Source organism: Mobula hypostoma, chromosome 10 (assembly GCF_963921235.1).
Source record: "Mobula hypostoma chromosome 10, sMobHyp1.1, whole genome shotgun sequence".
NCBI lineage: Eukaryota > Metazoa > Chordata > Chondrichthyes > Myliobatiformes > Myliobatidae > Mobula > Mobula hypostoma.
In genome coordinates, this window is record NC_086106.1 from 77,595,562 (window position 1) to 77,617,910 (window position 22,349).

Below are 22,349 nucleotides of genomic sequence, written 5' to 3' on the forward strand. Positions count from 1 at the left end.
CTCTGACCAGCCCCTCCAGTACAGCCTCTCTGAGTACCATCCTCTGCTGAGTGCTTCAACCCTGCCACGGCCACTGAGCAACAAGCAAAGCCCAGGACTCGGGGCCTTCTCCTCCAGAGATTCTGGACCACACAGTAGCAGCAGCAGCGAAGCAGGCATTTCAGAAGCTTCTTCAGATGTTCCTTCGTGCTCTCACGTCTGTCTTCATCAAATCAGGAATGTGCATGGCACCCTACTTGACAAATAGCAGATATCACCACCGGAGTGGCTGCTGCAAGCTGCCATCTTCTCCTCCCGACCGACCAAGTATTTTGGTTACTTGAATAATATGACTGGAATGTCATCAGCTCCTATGATCTCCACAGCTACAACTGATAAAGCTGCTGACTCAGATTAAATGTAATCCTGTGAATTCATTGCATGGCCTTTTACCTCTTGTCCATTGTCCCACCCATCAATATGTGATCTTCTAAAGAGCTCCAAAGTAAGTGACATACTCTGAGTTCTTAAACAGTATTTTCACATGTTGATGCAAACAAGAGAAAATCTGCAGATGCTGGTAATCTGAGCAACACACACAATATGTGGAGGAACTCAGCAGGCCAGGCAGCAGCCATGGAAAAGAGTACAGTCGACATGGACTAAGTAAGTCAGTCATTAAACTGCAGTTCATAGAGAATTGTTCCCTTCATTTGCCTAACTTCAATTTCACTGTAATTTTTCACATTTCTGGCATCTGCAGTTTTGTGCTCCAATTCAAATTAATTGGGTCACTTTGATGCTAAGGCAAGGTCACACACCAGGTTTGCATACCTCAGCAATGGAGTAGTCTTATTCATGCTGGAACGTGGTATGATGTTAAGAGGAACTGGAGCAGAACATTAGTATTGTTGATGTTGCTTCCATTATTTTTCTTATTTAGAATAGATCGGGTAATCATTATACAGATTATATTTATAGAAAGTGAACTTCAGACTCAATATATGTACAGTACATATAAGGAAAATTCCCACTTTCTAATTGTTGGCTATCAGCGCTGAACAGCACATAATTTATCTAGCTGATTTGTAGTAAACTTGGAATCAGATTCCTGGTAAGAAAACTGTCATAATGATGAATTAAGTAGAAGCCAATGCAATGCACACACCTTGTACTACGACATCTGGTCTCGGAACAGTTGAGAATCTTCTGTTCAAAGGATCAATTTCACCAGTAGCAAGAAAACCCTGGAGGAAACACATTTTACATTAAGACACAGGTTGCAGATTTCACAAACTGAAATAAATTTCTCCCTTAGTGACAGTGTGTAGCCAAGTCAAACATGCCTGAAAGGCTTTAATTGTAAATTTCTATCTGTATTAAGACCCGAGCTCAGCTGAAGCAGAAGTGGGGATATTATAACTGGAGAATGGTAGAGTAGGAAGTCATTTTATATGTTACTATTCCACTTTCCGACTGGACACCCTAGTTTAATGTATTATACATGCAGAGTTTAGTGACGTCCCAGACAGAAAGAGGGTCTTTTATGCTATTCAGATTCCAAAAAAAATGCATGCTAACAGTCAGACAGAAAAACAAAACCTCATATTTGTTTTTATAGTAACTAATGAAAGCACCCAACAGGCTCAAATATAGTTTATCTAACTACATACATTCAAAACATTATTTATAAAGTGAGCTATGATCAGTAACAGAAACATCAAGGCCAATGATGTGTTCAGTTAACCACAGCCGCTGTACCTAATTCTATGAACACTCCAGAACCGTCAGGGAGGACCTTCACCAAGACAATTACAGGCATTCTTTGTGGCCTAACATCCCTTCTCCATTCACGATTAGAATACATGTGTTCTTGCCAAGACTCACCCATATCCCATAAATTATTAAATTAAAGAAAGCTGGTAAAAATCATAGCCAGGAGTATTTATGTATAGATAGTTTTTTATATATATATTTTAGATAGATAGATAGACAGACAGATACTATAGCTAGGGTGCCCAAGACCTTTCTACCCCACAGTGCTGTAGTAATTTTATGTATTGTACTGTACTGCTGCTGCAAAAAACCACAAATTTCAAAACATATATGGGTGTTCATAAATCTGATCCTTAGTCTCTACTGTGGACTAAGAGTGGGAAAACAGCAGGGAGAGTGGAGAGAGGAGGAAGCATCAGAGAGACATTCTGTAATAATTAATTAGCCAACTGTTTGAATCAAATGTCCTTGCCTGGTGCCTCAGGGCTGGGTGAGTCTCCATCTGCGCCACCCTGTAGCCCAGCACTCCTCCTTTGCCACCTGTCCCACATCTACTGTACTCCATCCTCACCAGTCCCAGCAAAGTTTGCTCCCACCAGATCTAGAAACTCGCTCTCCACTCCCCATTGTCAAATACTGTGCAAAAGCCTGAGACACCCGAGCTCCATAAATGTGCCTAAGACTTTTGCACAGTACTGTAGGAACGAATGAAAATCAGTCAACAGGAGGCTGAGGAGCAACAGGCTGAAAAGGAAACAAGTGAACACAACTGTGATCCAGTGCTGTGCTCCAACCAATAACAGAGACACTTAAGAAAAGAATGTCTTCGATGAACACCTGCAATCGAAGGTAGGGTGAACACCATGCCATGGAATAATCTTCATTATGGGAGATTTAAAAGCCAATTTATACAGGAACTAATAACTCACACTTTTCTAGGATCATGGGCGTGCATGGATGTGGAACAATGAATAATAATGGTGAAAGACTACCGGAATTTTTATGCCATGAATAATCTAGTCATAGGAGGGACTCTGTTTCCACACTGTCATGGTGCTTACCCAATGGACCCCACAAGAATCAAACTGACCACTTGATGATCAATTGTACGAGGAAATGATCCTTGTAGGATGTAAAGATGAAAAAGAGGAGCAGATGCAGGAGGTGATCACCACCTTGTTGTAGCAGTGACAAAACTCAAGCTGAGAAGCATTGGGACCATAATGTATAAAGACATTTTGATTTTGAGAAGTTCAAGGACATCAGTGTGATAGCTGCCTTCACCATTCACCTTAAGAACAGATTTCAGGCCTTGCAAGACCTTGATGAGGATGTATCAGGAGATAAGATCAATAAAAAGTAGTAATAAGTTGCATCATTCTTCAAGGAGAGCAGCGAGACTTGTCTAGGATACAAAGCAGGAAATAAAAAACAAAGAATATATACAGCAGGAGACATGGTCAGCTTTAGAAGAAAGATGGAAAATTAAGAAGAAAAGTGTTAGAAGCAAAGTCAACATAAATTAAGGTGAAACTTCACCCAACATATACTGAAGCTAATAAGAAAGTGAAGAGACTTGTAAGAAAAGATAAGAGAGTCTGCATGAAGGACCTTGCAGTGGAGGCCGAAGCAGAAACCAATCAAGGTGATCAGGGAAATATATACAAAAGTTCAAATGCTGAACTGTTCAAAGCTGTACCAAAAGTTGCAGCAACCATCCTACACTACTATAATCTGGGAACAGGGACAAGTCCCCAATGATCGGACAAAGGGAGTTATTGTTAAGATTCCCAAGAAAGAAGTGCTAAGTGATTGCAACAACTGGTGTGGCATCACACATTTATCATTGCCCAGCAAAATTCTTGTCAAAGTCATTGTCCAACAGATTACAGATGCTGTTGATGTATGGTTGAGGAAGCAGCAAGCTGGCTTCAGGAAGAACAGAGGCTGTGTTGTCCAGATCTTCACAGTGCATAACATCATACAGCAGTGCACAGAGTGGCAGAGACAACTGTACGTACGTTTTGTGGACACTGAAAAAACTTTTGATAGCATTGACAGGGAGAGCCTCTGGTGAATTCTCAGATCATAAGGGATCACTTTCAAAATTGTCCAGCTTATCCAGCGTTTCTATGCTAATTTCACCTGCATAGTTGAGGATGCAATTTGAGCTTTAAAGTCAAGAGAGGGGTCAGGCAAGACTGTGAGATGTCAGTGATATTGTTTAACCTGGTGATTGACTGAGTTATGAGGCAAACAATGAAAGATAAGCAAAGAGGCATTAGGTGGACTCCGTTTTCTACTTTAGAAAACCTTGACTTTGTGGATGACCTCACATTCCTACACATACACACCAGCACATGCAAGAGAAAGACTGAGACCATGACCCTCAATATAGAATCTCTTCCTCTCGTCAATATATATTGTGCCGACTTACCCATCACTGCTGGATTCATCTACCTGGGCAGCGTCATTCCGCAGGATGGTGGGACCAAGAGCAACATCCAGTGCAGACTCAGCAAAGCTAGACACACCTTCAGATCAATGAGCAATACGAGGATCAACTGTGTACAGCATCTAACCAACCACACTCTAGTACAGGTCATAGTGCCGGCATGTGACAGAAAGCAACCTTGCCAAGAGGTCATCATTTCACATCACGGGTCTCCAGAAGATCCTCCATATTTTCTGGCCAAGAAAGAGCTCCAACCACGCCCTACTCCTTCAGTAAAAGAGGACACAGCCACAATCATTGGGAGGAAACACTGGAGATGGATTGGGCACCAAATGAGATGAGAGGCCAACTCTGTCATCAAGTCAGCACTTCACTGGACCCAGAAGGGTGAAGGAGAAGTAGGAGATCAAAAAAAACTTGGTGCCATACCATAGAGGTAGAAATAAGGATCTGGGGCAGAATACAGAAGGTGACCAAGATCAAACAGAGATGGAGGACCTTTATTGCTGACCTAAATGTCAGTAGCATAACAGGCATTAAGTAAGCATGTAGGAAGGGAGATGTCAGAGAAATGAAAAAGCATGTTTAACAAGGTAGAGAGATGAAATGGTAATCAAATCAAATACAATTAAGAACAAAACAAGTAAAATTTAAAAAATAAGGGGGAAATATTTTGTTGCAACTTGATTAGGGAAAACAAATCCACAAAAGATCTGCATGGGTGAAGAAACACAAAAGTTCTACCATACAAGAAATAAGAATGCAAAATAGTTGTGTGTGCTTGTGTAATTAACTGTATGATTGGCAAGGTGAAAGAAAAATCCTTGGGACTGTACAATTACATTACACAATAGAATGGATTGATAGATATGAAGCTTCAATACATAATTTTGAAGTATTTAATTGGAGGAAATTGTAACTTTTAAATATAGCAATATTTTATAATTGCGACACTTACCTCTGCAACAAGACATCCTAGTATATACAAGGATTGTCCCCACATATGTGGCAGCTTTCCCATGTGAACTCTTGAGACAGTGTGAGGATTATGGTACTCTTCATCCATCTGGAAACAAAATGTGAAATAATTAATTTTAAAGCATTTCCTTCTTCAATAAATCTCTGCGGGCATTATACGCAGGCATTGAAATAAGACAAAGTCAAGATGGTACTCAAGACTAAGACTGTTTTTAAACCAAGGAAAAAAGATAGAGCATCATCTGAAACTTCATCTGGCAATCAATACAAAAATGGCATTTTGTTTTTTTTTTAGCAAAAAGGATAACAAAGCATGCTAAACGGCCTAAACAGACTTGATGTGGAAATGATGTTTCCCATGGTGGGGGAGTCTAGGACAAGAGGGCACAGCCTCGGGATGGAGGGGCATCCATTTAAAACAGAGATACAGAGAAATTTCTTTCACCAGAGGGTGGTGAATTTGTGGAATTTATTACCACAGGCTGCTGTGGAGGCCAGGTCATTGAGTGTACTTAAAGCAAAGCTTGATAGGTTCTTGATTAGTCACGGCATCAAAGGTTACAGGGAGTGGGGCTGCGGAGGGAAAAAAAAAGGATTAGCCATGATTGAATGGGGTATGTCTTATGGTTTTATGGTCTAAATAAAATACAAACAGAGAAGATAATATTTAAGAAGAAATTCAAATGAGTGTACATTTATTACAGAAATTAGTAAGAGTCCACCCAAGTAATTAAAATATTTGGCTGAAATATTTTTTCATGTTATGTGAATAATGAAAAAGTTTAATAGATACTCCAATAAAATTTCAGACACCACTCAATGTCTATTAAAAACAATGCGAAATCAGATGTACACAAAAAGAAACAACTAATTTTAAAAATACTCAGATACTTCTTTATTGCAAGTACAAACTGGGGCAAATGTGGTATTGAAATTAGAATCAAATTCAATTGCACAGCCTCCCTTGGTTACGGCAGGTTTCTGTTTGTAACCTGAATCCTTGTAAGTTGGAGAATACCTGTTTTAGGAAATTATCCTTCACATTTGCCCAAATCATCTAAAGTTTAAACATAAAAATAAACTAACTTGGCCATGTACTAAGTACTGTATGTATTTATTTAATTAATTTGGTCTCTTCATTAAGAGTGAAAATTGATTTCACAAAAAAAATCACATGCAAGCTGACAAACAACAATGAAATTGGTATATTAATATTCAGAAATTAACAGACTTACTGTTTACTTGATGAACTAAGTTGAGTGGCTAAATTAAATTAAATTTACAGTTTATTTAAATATATTATGCTGGAATCCAACAATTAAAAATTAAGGACACTGAGGCTTTATAAAGGATTGGCCAGCCTGCACTTGGAGTAGTGTGAGCAGTTTCAGGCTCCTGACATTGAAGAGCTTCCAGAGAAGATTCACAAGAATGAGCCCAGGGATGAAAAGGTTTACACATGAGGTGCGTTTCATGGCTCTGGATCTGTACTCGCTGGAGTTTAGAAGAATGAGGGGAATCTCATTAAAGCATGTCGAATATTGAAGGACCGAGACAGAGTGGATGCAGAGAGAATGTTTCACATAATGGGGGAGTCAGGACCAGAGGACACAGCCTCAGAACAGAGGGACATCCCTTTAGACAGAGATAAGAAAGAATTTCTTTAGCCAGAGGGTGGTGAATTATTGGAATTCATTGCTACAGATGGCTGTGGAGACTATGTCACTGGATGTACATAAAATGCAGGTTGAGGGGTTCTTGATTAGTAAGGGTGTCAAAGGTTACAGTGCGAAGGCAGAAGAATGGGGTTGAGAGGGATAATAAATCAGCCATGATGGAATGGCAGAGCAGGCTTGATGGGCCGCCTGGTGTAATTCTGCTCCTAAGTGTTATGGTCAAAATAAGGAAATTAGAATAGGTTTCATTCTACAAGCTTGTTCCCTTTTAAAAATGCTATTCACAGATTGGAAATCCTGAAAGAAAAGGAAGTCAAAAAACTCCCCAGTAAAGAAGTTATAGACTTGGAATTCATGCGGCCTGTAGAAGGCAGAGCATTATGAAATTATAAGATTAGCTAATTTAGAAAAATGATATCAAGACAAGAGCTAGAAGCATGTCAATAAGGGCAAGGTATGCTAGAGAGTCCATAGAATTCAGAAAGGACGTCAAGCAAGGGTACAACATCATTCTGTAAAAAGTCCTCCCAAAGCTAAATTATTCACAAGTGAGATTGAAATAGGAAATCCCAATTTAATTTGTTAACAGCTGACTTGGATCGGAACTCAGCAACAATTTGAGGAATGTATTTGTTGAAATACCAGGGAAGAAATCATTAAATATAGTAATACTTATGAGAAGAGATCACCATGGACCTGGAAATTTCCACAGTCCTTTCTGTATGACCTTTTCATTTTAGGAAAATGAAAGTCTTTTCTGATGGCATGAAACTAAATCATGAATAAACTTAATCTCCACGCACAATAATAGACTAGCATTGTACTTCTACCTAAGACATGATGTTGATCATGTTTTCAAAGCAAAATTGTTTGGCACATTCGAGTTAGGTTTCATATCCTGTTTTCCATTTGAGAACAACAAATGCTTAAATCCACATGGCAGCTGGATTAAAATAGAATCTTGCTCAAGTACACCAAGGAATTGCAAAAGCTTCCTCTCTCTCCTCCACAGGTATTCCACTAATTTCTCACTCAGAGTATTATGGAACTATTTCCTTGGCTGGAAAAACATCCAGCGAGTTACGAGAAGCTTTGATAAGGATATAGAAAACACTAAGGAATGGCAAACATGAGGGTCAGAGGATGTGGAACTGAAACCCAGAATAGTTCAATGAAGTGATGTCTTGTCAGCTGTTTATGCAGCAATATATTGGTAGGTGATCTGGCAAGAAGCATAATATTTGCAGAGTATCTTGATATCGCTGATTTTCACCAAACAGTTAAAATGGTAGCGGCATCCACTGCCTTGCTAATATATCATGTGAGAAATGTACAGCAAAATAAATATGTTTTGAAGCACTATATATCTCTCAGATAGTAGGAGAGGCTAGGACATGAAGACACAGCCTCAGAACAGAAAGACATTCCTTTAAAAGAGAGGTGAGGAGGAAAACCTTTCACCAGAGGGTGGTAATCAGTGGAATTACCACGGATGGCTTTGGATGCCATGTTATTGGGTATATTTAAAGTGGAAGTTGATAGGTTCTTAATTAGTAAGGCAATGAAAGGTTACAAGGAGAGGAAGGGAGAATGGGTTTTAAGGGGAAAATAACTCAGCCATAATCGAATGGTGGAGCAGACTCGATGGGCCAAATGACTTAATGCTACTCTTATGGTCTTCCATGGACCACTTCCCCACACTCTAACTTATTGTAGTATTCGCACTGAAAATATTAAGTTGCAAGATACTACGTCATACAGAAATAATGCTCAGACAAAAATAACAACGGTGAGAATAATATTTCTAAGCCATGTTGTTACTAAGGTATTCATAGTGTCAACAGATTTGCAGAAGAATCAGTCTGAAAGTATTTATTCTGCACATACCCTATACCTACTGGAAAGTATTTTAAAATTACCTTATCAGCTGGAACAGCATAAAGTTCTGGTAATAAATTGACACCACCTGGGCGCATAACAAGAATTCTATTCAGAGCTTCCCTGTATTCTTCAACCTATAAACAGGAAGAAAACTATCTGAATAACTCAGTCACAAATGTTCAACAACAGCTTAAGACCTTAAGACTTATCCTAAAGAAAGCCTAGCAGAAATAAAGATGCAGCAGACCCCTTCGTTCTGTGTCTAAAATGAGGCAAAATATGACATCCAGAAATAGTACACTAGCTTTTTGCAAATACAGCTTTATCAAAAATATAATTATTTGATATAATAATTCTGTATTTGTATATAACGTATAATTTATAGTGTATTGTATATACAAAAGATTCCGCAGAGGCTGGAAATCTAGTGTAACACACACGAAATACTGAAGGAACTCAGTAGGTCAGGAAGCATCTATGGAGGGGATAAGCAGTCAAGGTTATGAGCTGAGACCCTTTATCAGGACTGAAAAAGAAAGGGGGGGTAAAAGATGGCAAGTGATAGGTGAAGCTGGGTGAGGAGGTAGGTGAGTGTGTGGATGAGAGGGAATGGAGTAAAAAGCTGGTGAAGGGCTGAAGAAGAAAGAATCTCATTGGAGAGGAGAGTGGACAATGGGAGAAACAAAGGATGGGCATTGGGAGGGAGGTGATTAGCAGGTGAACAGTGTTAAGAGGTGAGCCATAATGGAAATGGAAAAAGAGAGATGGGGGCGGGGGGAGAAATTATCTGAAGTTACAAAAATCATTATTCATGCCATCAGGTTAGAGGTTATCCAGACTGAATATGAGCGGTTGATCCTCCAATCAGAGTGACCTCACCATGGCAGTAAAGGGGGCCATTGACCGACACATCAGAATGGGGATGTGGAGTGGAATTAAAACGGTTGGCCACTGGAAAACCCTGCCACCCTTGGCTCCACCCATTACCCGGCAGCTTGTACTCTTTCCTCTCTCCTTACCTTCTTATTCTGGCTTTTTCTCCCTTTCTTTCCAGTCCTGATGAAGAATCTCGGCCTGAATTATTGACTGTTTATTCCTTTCCATAAAAGCTGCCAGAGCTTCTGGGTCCTTCCAGTGCTTTGTGTGTGTTTATAGTGTATTGGCAGGAGCGGGGGAGTGGGGGAGTGGGTTAGGAATAGGGCAACAATAAGGTGGAAATATACCTTCGGCTCAAAATAGTTCCCTTTGGGCTGGTTTTGCTTCGATTTATTGCTCAATCATGGGCACAATTATAGCAAGGTTCATGCCATCCTTGGGATGGTAGCACAATCATCGTGTCACACATGGTGTAGGTATACAGAATAAGCAGATAGTGCTATCAATCATGTGCAACAATGATTGGACACAGTGCTGCTAAATTCCACTGTAATGCTCAAATTAATGAATTGCAGAGCCACTACGAGAGATAATTGGAAAGAAAATGGTTACATTGAATTATATAGCACACTCATGAATTGAGGAAATATTTCTAATTGCTATTTCTGTAAACAGAAAGCTGCTGCAGGCGGTTTATAATCGATTAATGTAGCGTTAGGTCATACAAGCAGCAATTAGATTACTTTTTTGGAGATGTTTTGGTGATAAGTTATTGTTGGGATAGCAGGAAGGTTATTCAAATAATACCATGGGAAAATAGATCTATTTGAGAGTGCAAAGGGTGACCCTAGTTCAATATTTCTCTGCTTGCTGCAGCACAGCAATATTCCCTCAGTTCAGAGATGAATTCAGTGAAAATTATGTGCTGATATTTCTAGAGTGGAGCTTAATTGTAAAATCCTTTGATTTGGAGCTAAGCATGTCAACTTTAAACCAGGTGGACTCTCTTCACACAATAATTTTTTGCCAGTTCATATTAGCTGACATCAAATTTTAATAAAAATAAGCATTTACTGCACCAGTAACTCGTTAGCTAATTAAGAATGTAGATACAGTGCTAAATTTAACCTCTTTTTGTTTGGATATAAATATCTCACATATTCTTACCTGCTCTGTGTTCTTATTGAACAGTGCATCGAGTATCAGGTACGTCCAGAACAATGGCCATTCGCATTCTAGGTTCTCAAACAACTTCAGTTCTGCATTTTCATAATAAAGTCTGGAGGGATCCTAAAGGCATAATAAACTACTATAGCTAAATAGAAAGAGGAAGAATTTTGTGCAAATAATAAAAAGACATTGGATACGTCAAGCAAGATACAAAGTGGAGGCCAGTTGCTCCTTCCTTAATAGCTGGTGACAAGGCAACATTGTAATGCATGAGAATAGTAAAATGAAGGTTCATTCAAGTCACTAAATTAAAAAGAATCTCACCTTTCTTAAATTGTTAAAAAAAACTGTACAGGAGGATCAAGTTGGCTATTGGAGGAATAGGTGGTAGTTAGCAGTTAGTGAGTAGAATTCTCAAGGAAGGCTGCTAGATGATAGGTGCTAAAAGAACTTTAACTTATGGCCAATTATCAATTATCATTGGATTCAGACCAGACTACAAACCAACCCAAGAAACATAAAGGAATTATGGAATACACAAATCTAGACGTTTTTAAAATCACATGTAAATTTTGTTATTATTTGCCCTATTAAAATTTTCTTCACTCAAATTTATAATAGAAATAAGAAATATAAAACTTCCTCAAATTAAAAGAAAACGTCATTTCAGGCACATTGCCTCATTTAGAACCATAGAACATTACAGCACAGAACAGGCCTTTCGGCCCTTCTTGGCTGTGCCGAACGATTTTTCTGCCTAGTCCCACTGACCTGCACCTGGACCATATCCCTCCATACACCTCTCATCCATGTACCTGTCCAAGTTTATCTTAAACGTTAAAAGTGAGCCCACATTTACCACTTCATCTGGCAGCTCATTCCACACTCCCACCGCTCTCTGTGTGAAGAAGCGCCCCCCCCCATGTTCCCTTTAAACTTCTCCCCCTTCACCCTTAACCCATGTCCTCTGGTTTTTTTCACCCCAAGCCTCAGTGGAAAAAGCCTGCTTGCATTCACTCTATCTATACCCATCATAATTTTATATACCTCTATCAAATCTCCCCTCATTCGTCTATGCTCCAAGGAATAAAGTCCTAACCTATTCAACCTTTCTCTGTGACTCAGTTTCTCAAGTCCCAGCAACATCCTTGTAAACCTTCTCTGCACTCTTTCAACCTTATTAATATCCTTCCTGTAATTTGGTGACCAAAACTGCACACAATACTCCAAATTCAGCCTCACCAGTGCCTTATAAAACCTCACCATAACATTCCAACTCTTATACTCAACACTTTGATTTATAAAGGCCAATGTACCAAAAACTGTCTTTACGACCCTATCTACCTGTGATGCCACTTTTAGGGAATTTTGTATCTGCATTCCCAGATCCCTCTGTTCTACTGCACTCCTCAGTGCCCTCCCATTTACCTTGTATGTTCTACCTCCAAACTTCTCAGTCTAGTCTGCAAAGAAATTTGGGCATGAAAGTACAATAGTAAAAATAGGCCAAATTACACTTTAAAATGATGCTTCAATAACAGCTCTCCATCCTAATCTAATTACCCTTTCTCTTGACAGCTCTGTACTAACTTGACATTGTGTACTAACATCTCTGTCTTGCCATGTGAGGCAAACTAAGTTGTAAACTACATTTTGGTTGTGGAACAAAACTCAAAATAGTTAACAGGTCTTTTATAATCAAGTGGTCATTGACTTGCCTGTAAACTACTTTTGGACTATTTGTCTCATCCCCTGAGGTTACCCTCCAGCTGACTGGATTGGGTATGTGGCCAACTATGCTCAGAAACAATGCAACCAAACAATTTGTTCCTTAACTTAAATTGCTTATTTCTTTAAGATTTTGCCTTTAACGCTATGTAAATGACTTATGATAAATATAGCCCTTCTGTCTCGACATACACTACCCATAACTGCAATTCTAGCTCAATTTAAGAAAACAAATCTGGTTTAATGAAATGAGAGTCAACAATCTTTAGCCACAAACACTGCACTAGCTGTTTCTTAATTTCAGATTTTACCATCCATATTATTTCACCATTGTTTAAATTTGGTGCATTAAAAAAAAGGTATTAGTATCAAGACTGAGAGACATGGAAGCTGACTTCAGATTGGGGATAAGACAGCACTCAGGTCAGCGAGAGCTGTGCTTTCCCGTGCCATCAGGAAGGCAAAACAGGATTATCCACAGAAAGTGCGCAGCATTTCTACAACACTGGAGACACAAGGTGTAGGCGGCAAGACAGAAGACCATAACAGACTACAAGTCCGCTCTGAGTGTTAACGACAGTGGTGCCTCTCTTCCTGATAATCTGAATGTATTTCATGCTTGTTTTGATGCACACAACGATGTGCCAGTGAGGAAGCAGGTACTCTGACCACAGCTGATGTGAGGAAGATCTTAGCCAGGGTCAACCGACATAAAGCTACTGTGATGCCTGATAACATAACTATTCATGTGCTGAGGGAACCGTGCAACCCACTTACAGAGGTTCCAACAAACACCTTCCAACATCTCTCTAGACTAGTCCACTGTCCCCGCAGGCTTCAAGACAGCCACCATCTTGGTGGCCAAGAGTACGACAGTAATCTGCCTCAATGACTACCATTTAGTGGCACTGACCTCAATGAAAATGAACTGCTTTGAGTGACTGTTTACGGATCACATTAAACCCCATCTTCTTGCTACATTGGACCCTTTCCAGTTCGCTTATCACTCAAATCGGCCCAATGATGATGCCATAGCCTCTGCACTCCACTCTGTCCTGTCCCACATGGAAAATGGTGCCTCATACACCAGGATGCTGTTTATCACTTTCAGCTCAGCATTTAATTCAATCATCCCTCAGTTCAAAGTTTAAAGTAACATTTTTCATCAGACTACATGCAAGTTACCAAATACAACCCTGAGATTCTTTTTCTGCAGACATACTTTGCAAATCTACAGAACAGTAACTGTACACAGGATCCGTAAACTATAAACATCAGGGACTGTAAACTAAACAAACGGTGCAAATACAGATATAAATAAATTGCAAAATATGCATGAAATAACAATATAACCGAGTCCTTAAATGAGTGCAGTTGTCCCCTTTTGTTCAAGAGTCTATTGAGGGGTGGTAACTGTTCCTGGACCTGGTGGTGCGAGTCCTGAGGCACCTGTACCTTCTACCTGATGGCAGCAACAAGAGCATTGCCTGGGTGGTGAGGATCTTTGATGATGGATGCTGCTTTTCTACGGAAACATTTCACATAGATGCTCTCAATGGTTAGGAGGGTTTTACCCATGATGTACCGAGCCAAAAACACGACCTTTTGTAGGATTTTCCGCTCAAAAGCACTGGTGTTCCCATACCAGGCTGTAATGCAGCCAGTCAGCACACTTTCCACCACTCACCTATAGAAGTTTTCCAAGGTTTTCGATGGCATGCCAAACCTCCAAAGACTCATGTTTTGCCAATCCGAACTGACTGGGGTCTACAAGTGAGGAAATCCAGGATCCAATTGCACAAGGGGGTATTGAGGTCCTGGTCTTGGAGTTTACTGATTAGTTTTGTGGGGATGATGGTATTACATGCTGAGATGTAGTCAATAAAGAGCATCCTGATTTATGCATCTTTGCTGTCCAGATGTTCCAGAGTTGTGCGAAGAGCCAACGAGATAGTATCTGCTGCAGAACTGTTGCTTCAGTAGGCAAATTAGAGCGGATCCAAGTTGCCATTCAGACAGGAGCTGATCTGCTTCAACACCAGCCTCTCAAAACACTACATTTAATCACTAGTTGTTCTAAATCAGGGGAACAAGAAGTTGACATAACCCTAATGTCTGTGCACCAATGAGAATTGACTAAAAAGCATACATGGCCACCTATTTTCTTACCAGAATTCGAGGTTCGATCCATTCGGAAAATCGTAAAACCTGCTGGTTGGATATCTTCATTCAGCATGTTCACTGTTAACCAAATCTCAATGTAACAGATAATTGAGATCTGCCTCTGATACAGCAGCCTTGCCCTGAGATCATCAACTAGGTGATATCCAAATCTGGATTAGGTATTGGGTAATGAACCAAATTTGATTAGGGAGCTTAAAGTAAAAGAACTCTGAGGATGGAGGGACCATAATATGATAGAACAATACACACAAGATGCTGGAGGAACTCGACAGAACAGACAGCACCTGTGGGAAAGAGTAAACAGTCAATGTTTCATGTCGAGACCCTTCAGCAGGACCGACAGCAGGAGAAGCAGTCAATTGAATACGAGTACCTGGGGTCCTCTGTGGGTCCGAACCTGAGAAGCATGAAAACAGGTCTGGAAGCCATGTGGCACAAGATGGCAGTGAAGACAAGTTCTCAGAAAGAATACAACATGGCTGTGGTAGCGGATCTGAGTGAGCACATGGTCGAAGAGTCAGAGGGCAGCATAGATCACAGAGGGGGAGTAGTGAGAGAGTGTATCACTGAACTCCTGTTGAAGGGAAGATTTAAGATTTGAGGGATGCCTACCCTGACGAAGAGACGTAGCAGTAGTAGTATCAGTAGTATCACAAACACTGGAAATCCAAAGCAACACATACAAAATGCTGGAGGAACTCAGCAGGTCAGACAGCAATAATGGAAAAGAGTAAACATTCGACATTTCAGGCCTAGACTCTTCATCAGGACAAAAATGATTTTCTTGTGTTTGTGATAATATGATAAAATTCATCCTGCAGTTTAAGAGGGAGGAGATAAAGTCAAATGCATCAGTGGAGTAAAGGGAATTACAGAGGCATAAGAGGGGAACTGGCTAAAGTTAAATGGAAGGAGACACTAGCAGGGATGATAGCAGAACAATGGCTGGAGTTTCTGGGTGCATTTCAGAAAATGCAGGATAGATACATCTCAAAAATGAAGAAGTATTCCAAAGGGCGGATGAAACAACCGTGGCTGACAAAATGTCCAATACAGCAAAAAAGGAAAAGTTCAATGTCACCATGTATAACCCTGATATTCATTTTCTTGTGGGCATACCCAATAAATCTAATAATCATAATAAAATTAATGTAACACCGCACCAACAGGTTAGACAACCAGTGTGCAAAAGACAAACTGTACAAATACAAAAAGAAAAAAAAAGAAATAATAAGAACAAGGTAAAATAATAAGAACTATAAAAATTAATAAATAAGCAATAAATATCAAGAACATGAGACGAACAGTCCTTGAAAAATGAGTCTATAGGTTGTGGGAACATTCAGTGATGGGTTAAGTGAAGTTCAATTAAGTTTTCCTTTCTTAAGGAACTCTTTAAGAAAGGAGTGAGGCAGAGAAAGGAAATTATAGGCCAGTTAGCCTGACTTCAGTGGCTGGGAAGATGTTGAAGTCCATTATTAGGGATGAGGTTTCGGGGTACTTGGAGGCACATGATAAAATAGGCCAAAGTCAGCATGATTTCCTTAAGGGAAAATCTTGCCTGACAAACCTGTTGGAATTCTTTGAGGAAATAACAGGCAGGATAAATAGAGAAGAGGCAGTGGATGTTGTTTATTTGGATTTTCAGAAGGTATTCAATAAGGTGCTGCATAACTGTTTAACAAGAGTCCATGACATTACATGGAAAGATACTAGAATGGATAAGAGAATGGCTGACTGGCAGGAGGCAAAGAGTGGGAATAAAGGGGGCTTTTTTGTTTGACTGCTTGTGACTAGTGGTGTTCTGTAGGGGTCAGTGTTGGGACTGCTTCTTTATATGGTATATGGCAATGATTTCCACGATGGCTTTATGGCCAAATATGCTGACGATACGAAGGTAGGAGGAGGGGCAAGTAATGTTGAGAAAGCAGGGAGATAACTTAGAAAAATGGGAAAATAGGCAAAGAAGTGGCAGACGGAATATAGTGTAGGGAAGTGTACGGTCATGCACTTTGGCAAGGATTAAAGGCAAGGACTATTTTCTAAACGGAAAAAATTCAAAAAAATCAGAGGTGTAAAGGGACTTGGGTGTCCTTGTGCAGGATTCCCTAAAGGTTAACTTGCAGGTTTAGTCGGTGGTAAGGAAGGCGAATGCAATGTTAGCATTCATTTTGAGAGGACTCGAATACAAGAGCAAGGCTCGCTCAGGCTTTAAAAAGCATTGTTCAGACTGTACATGGAGAATTCTGAGCAGTTTTGGACCCCTTATCTAAGAAAAGATGTGCTCACATTGGAGAGGGTCCAGAAGAGGTTTATGAGAATGATTCTGCACACCTCTTAAAGGGTTAACATGTGAGGAGCATTTGACGGCTTTGGGCCTGTACTCAGTGGAATTGAGAAGAATGAGGGGGGATCTCATTGAAACCTCTTGAATACTGAAAGACCGAGATAGATAGGATGGGTGTGTTTAGTACCTTAGGCAATACCTCAGAATAGAGGGATATCCATTTAGAACAGGGATGAGGAGGCATTTCTTTAGTCAGAGGGTAGTGAATCAGTAGAATCTGTTGCCACAGATGGCTGTGGAGGCTGTCATTGAGTATATTTAAAGCAGAGGTTGATACGTTCTTCATTAGTCAGGGCATCAAAGTTTATGAGGAGAAGGCAGGAGAATGGGATTTGGAGGGATCAACACTGATGAAATAGCGGAGCAGACTCGATGAGCCAGATTTGCTTAATTCTGCTCTTAAGTCTTATAGTCTCTATAAATGGATCTTAGATTTCTTGACAGAAAGGCCTCAGTCAGTCCATGTTGGCAGTGACATCTCTATCTCCATCATGCCTAGCACCGGCATCCCATAGGGATGCGTGCCCAGCCCACTTCGGTTTACATGGCTAATGCATAATGTGACAAGAATACACATAGATTAAGATGTAGCTGTCCTGTGCTGGCACCAGTGGGATCAGCAGTTGGTCTGCCACCTGTCTTCAGGAGAGAGAGAGATAAGGAAAACAATAGAGCAGCATTTGGAGATGTGTAATGAAGGGACGGGAGAGAGAGTAACAGAAGGAGAGAGCTACACACATCAAAGTTGCTGGTGAACGCAGCAGGCCAGGCAGCATTTGTAGGAAGAGGTGCAGTCCATGTTTCAGGCCGAGACCCTTCGTCAGGACTAACTGAAGGAAGAGTGAGTAAGGGATTTGAAAGTGGGAGGGGGAGGGGGAGATCCAAAATGATAGGAGAAGACAGGAGGGGGAGGGATGGAGCCAAGAGCTGGACAGGTGATAGGCAAAAGGGGATACGAGAGGATCATGGGACGGGAGGTCCGGGAAGAAAGACAAGGGGGGGGGGACCCAGAGGATGGGCAAGAGGTATATTCAGAGGGACAGAGGGAGAAAAAGGAGAGTGAGAGAAAGAATGTGTGCATAAAAATAAGTAACAGATGGGGTATGAGGGGGAGGTGGGGCCTTAGCGGAAGTTAGAGAAGTCGATGTTCATACCATCAGGTTGGAGGCTACCCAGACGGAATATAAGGTGTTGTTCCTCCAACCTGAGTGTGGCTTCATCTTTACAGTAGAGGAGGCCGTGGATAGACATGTCAGAATGGGAATGGGATGTGGAATTAAAATGTGTGGCCACTGGGAGATCCTGCTTTCTCTGGCGGACAGAGCGTAGATGTTCAGCAAAGCGGTCTCCCAGTCTGCGTCGGGTCTCGCCAATATATAAAAGGCCACATCGGGAGCACCGGACGCAGTATATCACCCCAGTCGACTCACAGGTGAAGTGTTGCCTCACCTGGAAGGACTGTTTGGGGCCCTGAATGGTGGTAAGGGAGGAAGTGTAAGGGCATATGTAGCACTTGTTCTGCTTACACGGATAAGTGCCAGGAGGGAGATCAGTGGGGAGGGATGGGGGGGACGAATGGACAAGGGAGTTGCGTAGGGAGCGATCCCTGCGGAAGGCAGAGTGGGGGGGGAGGGAAAGATGTGCTTAGTGGTGGGATCCCGTTGGAGGTGGCGGAAGTTACGAAGAATAATATGTTGGACCTGGAGGCTGGTGGGGTGGTAGGTGAGGACCAGGGGAACCCTATTCCTAGTGGGGTGGCGGGAGGATGGAGTGAGAGCAGATGTACGTGAAATGGGGGAGATGCGTTTAAGAGCAGAGTTGATAGTGGAGGAAGGGAAGCCCCTTTCTTTAAAAAATGAAGACATCTCCCTCGTCCTAGAATGAAAAGCCTCATCCTGAGAGCAGATGCGGCGGAAACGGAGGAATTGCAAGAAGGGGATGGCGTTTTTGCAAGAGACAGGGTGAGAAGAGGAATAGTCCAGATAGCTGTGAGAGTCAGTAGGCTTATAGTAGACATCAGTGGATAAGCTGTCTCCAGAGACAGAGACAGAAAGATCTAGAAAGGGGAGGGAGGTGTCGGAAATGGACCAGGTAAACTTGAGGGCAGGGTGAAAGTTGGAGGCAAAGTTAATAAAGTCAATGAGTTCTGCATACGTGCAGGAAGCAGCGCCAATGCAGTCGTCGATGTAGCGAAGGAAAAGTGGGGTACAGATACCAGAATAGGCACGGAACATAGATTGTTCCACAAACCCAACAAAAAGGCAGGCATAGCTAGGACCCATACGGGTGCCCATAGCTACACCTTTAGTTTGGAGGAAGTGGGAGGAGCCGAAGGAGAAATTATTAAGAGTAAGGACTAATTCCGCTAGACGGAGCAGAGTGGTGGTAGAGGGGAACTGATTAGGTCTGGAATCCAAAAAGAAGCGTAGAGCTTTGAGACCTTCCTGATGGGGGATGGAAGTATATAAGGACTGGACATCCATGGTGAAAATAAAGCGGTGGGGGCCAGGGAACTTAAAATCATCGAAAAGTTTAAGAGCGTGAGAAGTGTCACGAACATAGGTAGGAAGGGATTGAACAAGGGGTGATAAAACTGTGTCGAGGTATGCAGAAACGAGTTCGGTGGGGCAGGAGCAAGCTGAGACAATAGGTCGGCCAGGACAGGCAGGTTTGTGGATCTTGGGTAGGAGGTAGAAGCGGGAAGTGCGGGGTGTGGGAACTATAAGGTTGGTAGCAGTGGATGGGAGATCCCCTGAGCGGATAAAGTCGGTGATGGTGTGGGAGACAATGGCCTGGTGCTCCTTAGTGGGGTCACGATCGAGGGGTAAATAAGAGGAGGGTATCCGCGAGAAGGAGAGAGCTGTCAAGATCGGCTCCCCCTTTGAACCCTGAACTGTTTGAAGTGATGGACAGGCGATAACCCAGCAGGGGGATAAAAAGTGACAGGTTCGCTAAGACAGGACACACACGACACCCGAGGTAACGAGACCCTGGAAGCGGTGCGTCTCTCACAAGTCGGTGGGAAGTTTTTGGACGGCTGATCGCGGGATCAAGCCATAGACACACAGGGTGGAAAGGCATGATCAGCGGGAACCTGGTGTGTGTCCACCCTTGCCTGGGTGCCAGGTTCACCGCAGAGAAACGATCGTATCTGGAAACGGAGGGGGTCACGGTCGGTGACCTCAGATGACATCACAAAGGACTCGCCCGAAAGCTGACTGCGAAGGTCTGTGTGGAAGCCGTTTTGAATATTCATTCGTTTTGCTCTCTCTCTCCTTCCCCCACACTGTCCATCTCCCACGGCAGCGATTACTGCGAACTGAACTGAACTAAATTGAACTGAACTTTGCGTCACTTTGAAACTGGTCATTTACCCCTAGACAACAATAGAGCTTGATTAATCCTGTTATCTTAATTCTGTGTACATGTGTGTTTATCATTGCTGAACTGTTGCATTTATTATCCTTTTGATTAGAATACTGTGTTGCTTGTTTCTTTAATAAAACTTTCTTAGTTCTAGTAATCCAGACTCCAACTGAGTGATCCATTTCTGCTGGTTTGGCAACCCAGTTACGGGGTACGTAACATAAGTGGGGTTCTCGTCCGCGATTTTGAACGCTAAGTTTGGGATGGAGTAAATTGATTGGGTCAAAATTCCCGAAAGAAAGAAAAGACATACAGCAGAAATGGAGGCTGAGGAAATTATAAAGGCGCTGACCTTGGAGGCATTAGAGGATGCCAGGAAATCGGAATTGGTAGCTGTGGCCGAACAGTTGAATCTTGCTAAGGGGAAGTTGACAATGAGGAGAGAGGAGATACACAGAGCTATCGTAGAGCACTATGTATCTAAAGGTGTGTTTCCCCAAGGCGAGCTGGAGGTGGTGTCTAATGAAAAACATGCCGGAGACGCGGTACAGGTACAGCTTGAAAAACTGAGACTCGAGCACAAGTTCCGGGTATGGCAGTTGGAGCGAGAAGAGAAGGAGAGAGAGTTAGAAAGGCAAGAGAAAGAGAGAGAGTTAGAAAGGCAGGAGAGAGAGAGAAAAACAGTTGGAGAGAGAAGAGAAAGAGAGGCAATGGGAGCGAGAAGAGAGAGAGAGGCAGAGGGAAAGGGAATTTGAGCTGGAGAAGTTAAAGATAAGGGCCGAGCAGGGGCCTGTGCCGAACCAAGGTGGAGGGTTCCGGGCGACCCAGGAGGTTAGGCTGGTTCCCCCATTTGACGATACCGACATGGATCGGTACTTTCTCCATTTCGAAGAAGTTGCTACAAGTCAGGACTGGCCGAGGGATAAGTGGGCTGTTTTGCTTCAGAGTGTACTGAAAGGGAAAGCCCAACGAGCTTACTCAGCTTTGTCCGCGGAAGATGCCCAGAGGTACGAGGTGGTGAAAGAGGCCAACCTCAGGATTTATGAGTTGGTCCCCGGAGGCATACCGGCAGAGGTTCCGGAATGCGAGGAAGCAGTGGGACCGCACGTATTTAGAGTTTGCCCGTGAGATGCAGACATATTGTGAGCGTTGGTGCGCCTCGAAGGGGGTAGAGGGGGATTATGACAGACTGCTACAACTGATCCTGATTGAGCAGTTTAAAGGTTGTGTCCCTGAGGGTATGAGACCCTACCTAGATGAGAAAGAGGCAGCCACGTTAGCCGCAACTGCTAAGTTAGCAGATGAGTATGCGTTGACGCATAAAATGAAGTTTACTAGTGAGAAGGATAAGGTAGACCGGGCGTAGTCTGGTAGGAAGTCTCCTGGGGTCGTCTGTTATAATTGCGGGAAAGTCGGACACTTTGCGTCCAGGTGTTTTGTCCCAAAGAAGGAGACGGGAAAAGGAAAAACGGCGATTTTGACTGGCTGTATCCAGCTGGTAAACGAACCGCTAGGACAGGACAGGTCTGCCAAAGTTCAGGAAGGGCGCGAGAGGTTTATCTCGGCCGGATTGGTGTCGGTGAAGGAGGGGTTAAAACCAGTTCCAGTGCGGATCTGGAGAGACATGGGAGCGTGTCAGTCACTGATACGGAAGAGTGTATTAGAGTTTAGCTCAGGGACCCAGACTGGGGAAGTCAAGGTCAAAGGTGTTGGGGAAGGGACAGAGTCAGTCCCTTTGCACCAGATACACTTACAAAGCAACCTGGTCTCTGGACTAGTCACGATCAGGGTGAGGTCCGAATTACCGATGAAAGGCATGGAAGTCTTGCTCGGTAATGACCTCACCGGGGGAATCGTGAATCCAAGCAGTGAGATTGACAGGTCAGCCTGCCAGCATTGAGGCCCCGCCCATGGACTCACAGGTTCATCACAG

General features: G+C 42.3%; 1 protein-coding gene across 3 annotated transcripts in view; it reads right to left on the minus strand.

The window, feature by feature from the left end:
- Positions 1 to 22,349, minus strand: part of phka1a (phosphorylase kinase, alpha 1a (muscle)) — a 158,345-nt gene that overhangs the window by 78,173 nt on the left and 57,823 nt on the right. For all 3 annotated transcript variants that reach the window (XM_063060651.1, XM_063060650.1, XM_063060649.1), the window contains exons 10-13: positions 10,789 to 10,911; positions 8,784 to 8,879; positions 5,169 to 5,276; positions 1,148 to 1,226 (exon numbers count right to left, since the gene is read on the minus strand). In XM_063060651.1, the coding sequence (XP_062916721.1) occupies positions 1,148 to 1,226; positions 5,169 to 5,276; positions 8,784 to 8,879; positions 10,789 to 10,911 (406 nt within the window). The remainder of the gene's footprint in view (positions 1 to 1,147; positions 1,227 to 5,168; positions 5,277 to 8,783; positions 8,880 to 10,788; positions 10,912 to 22,349) is intronic.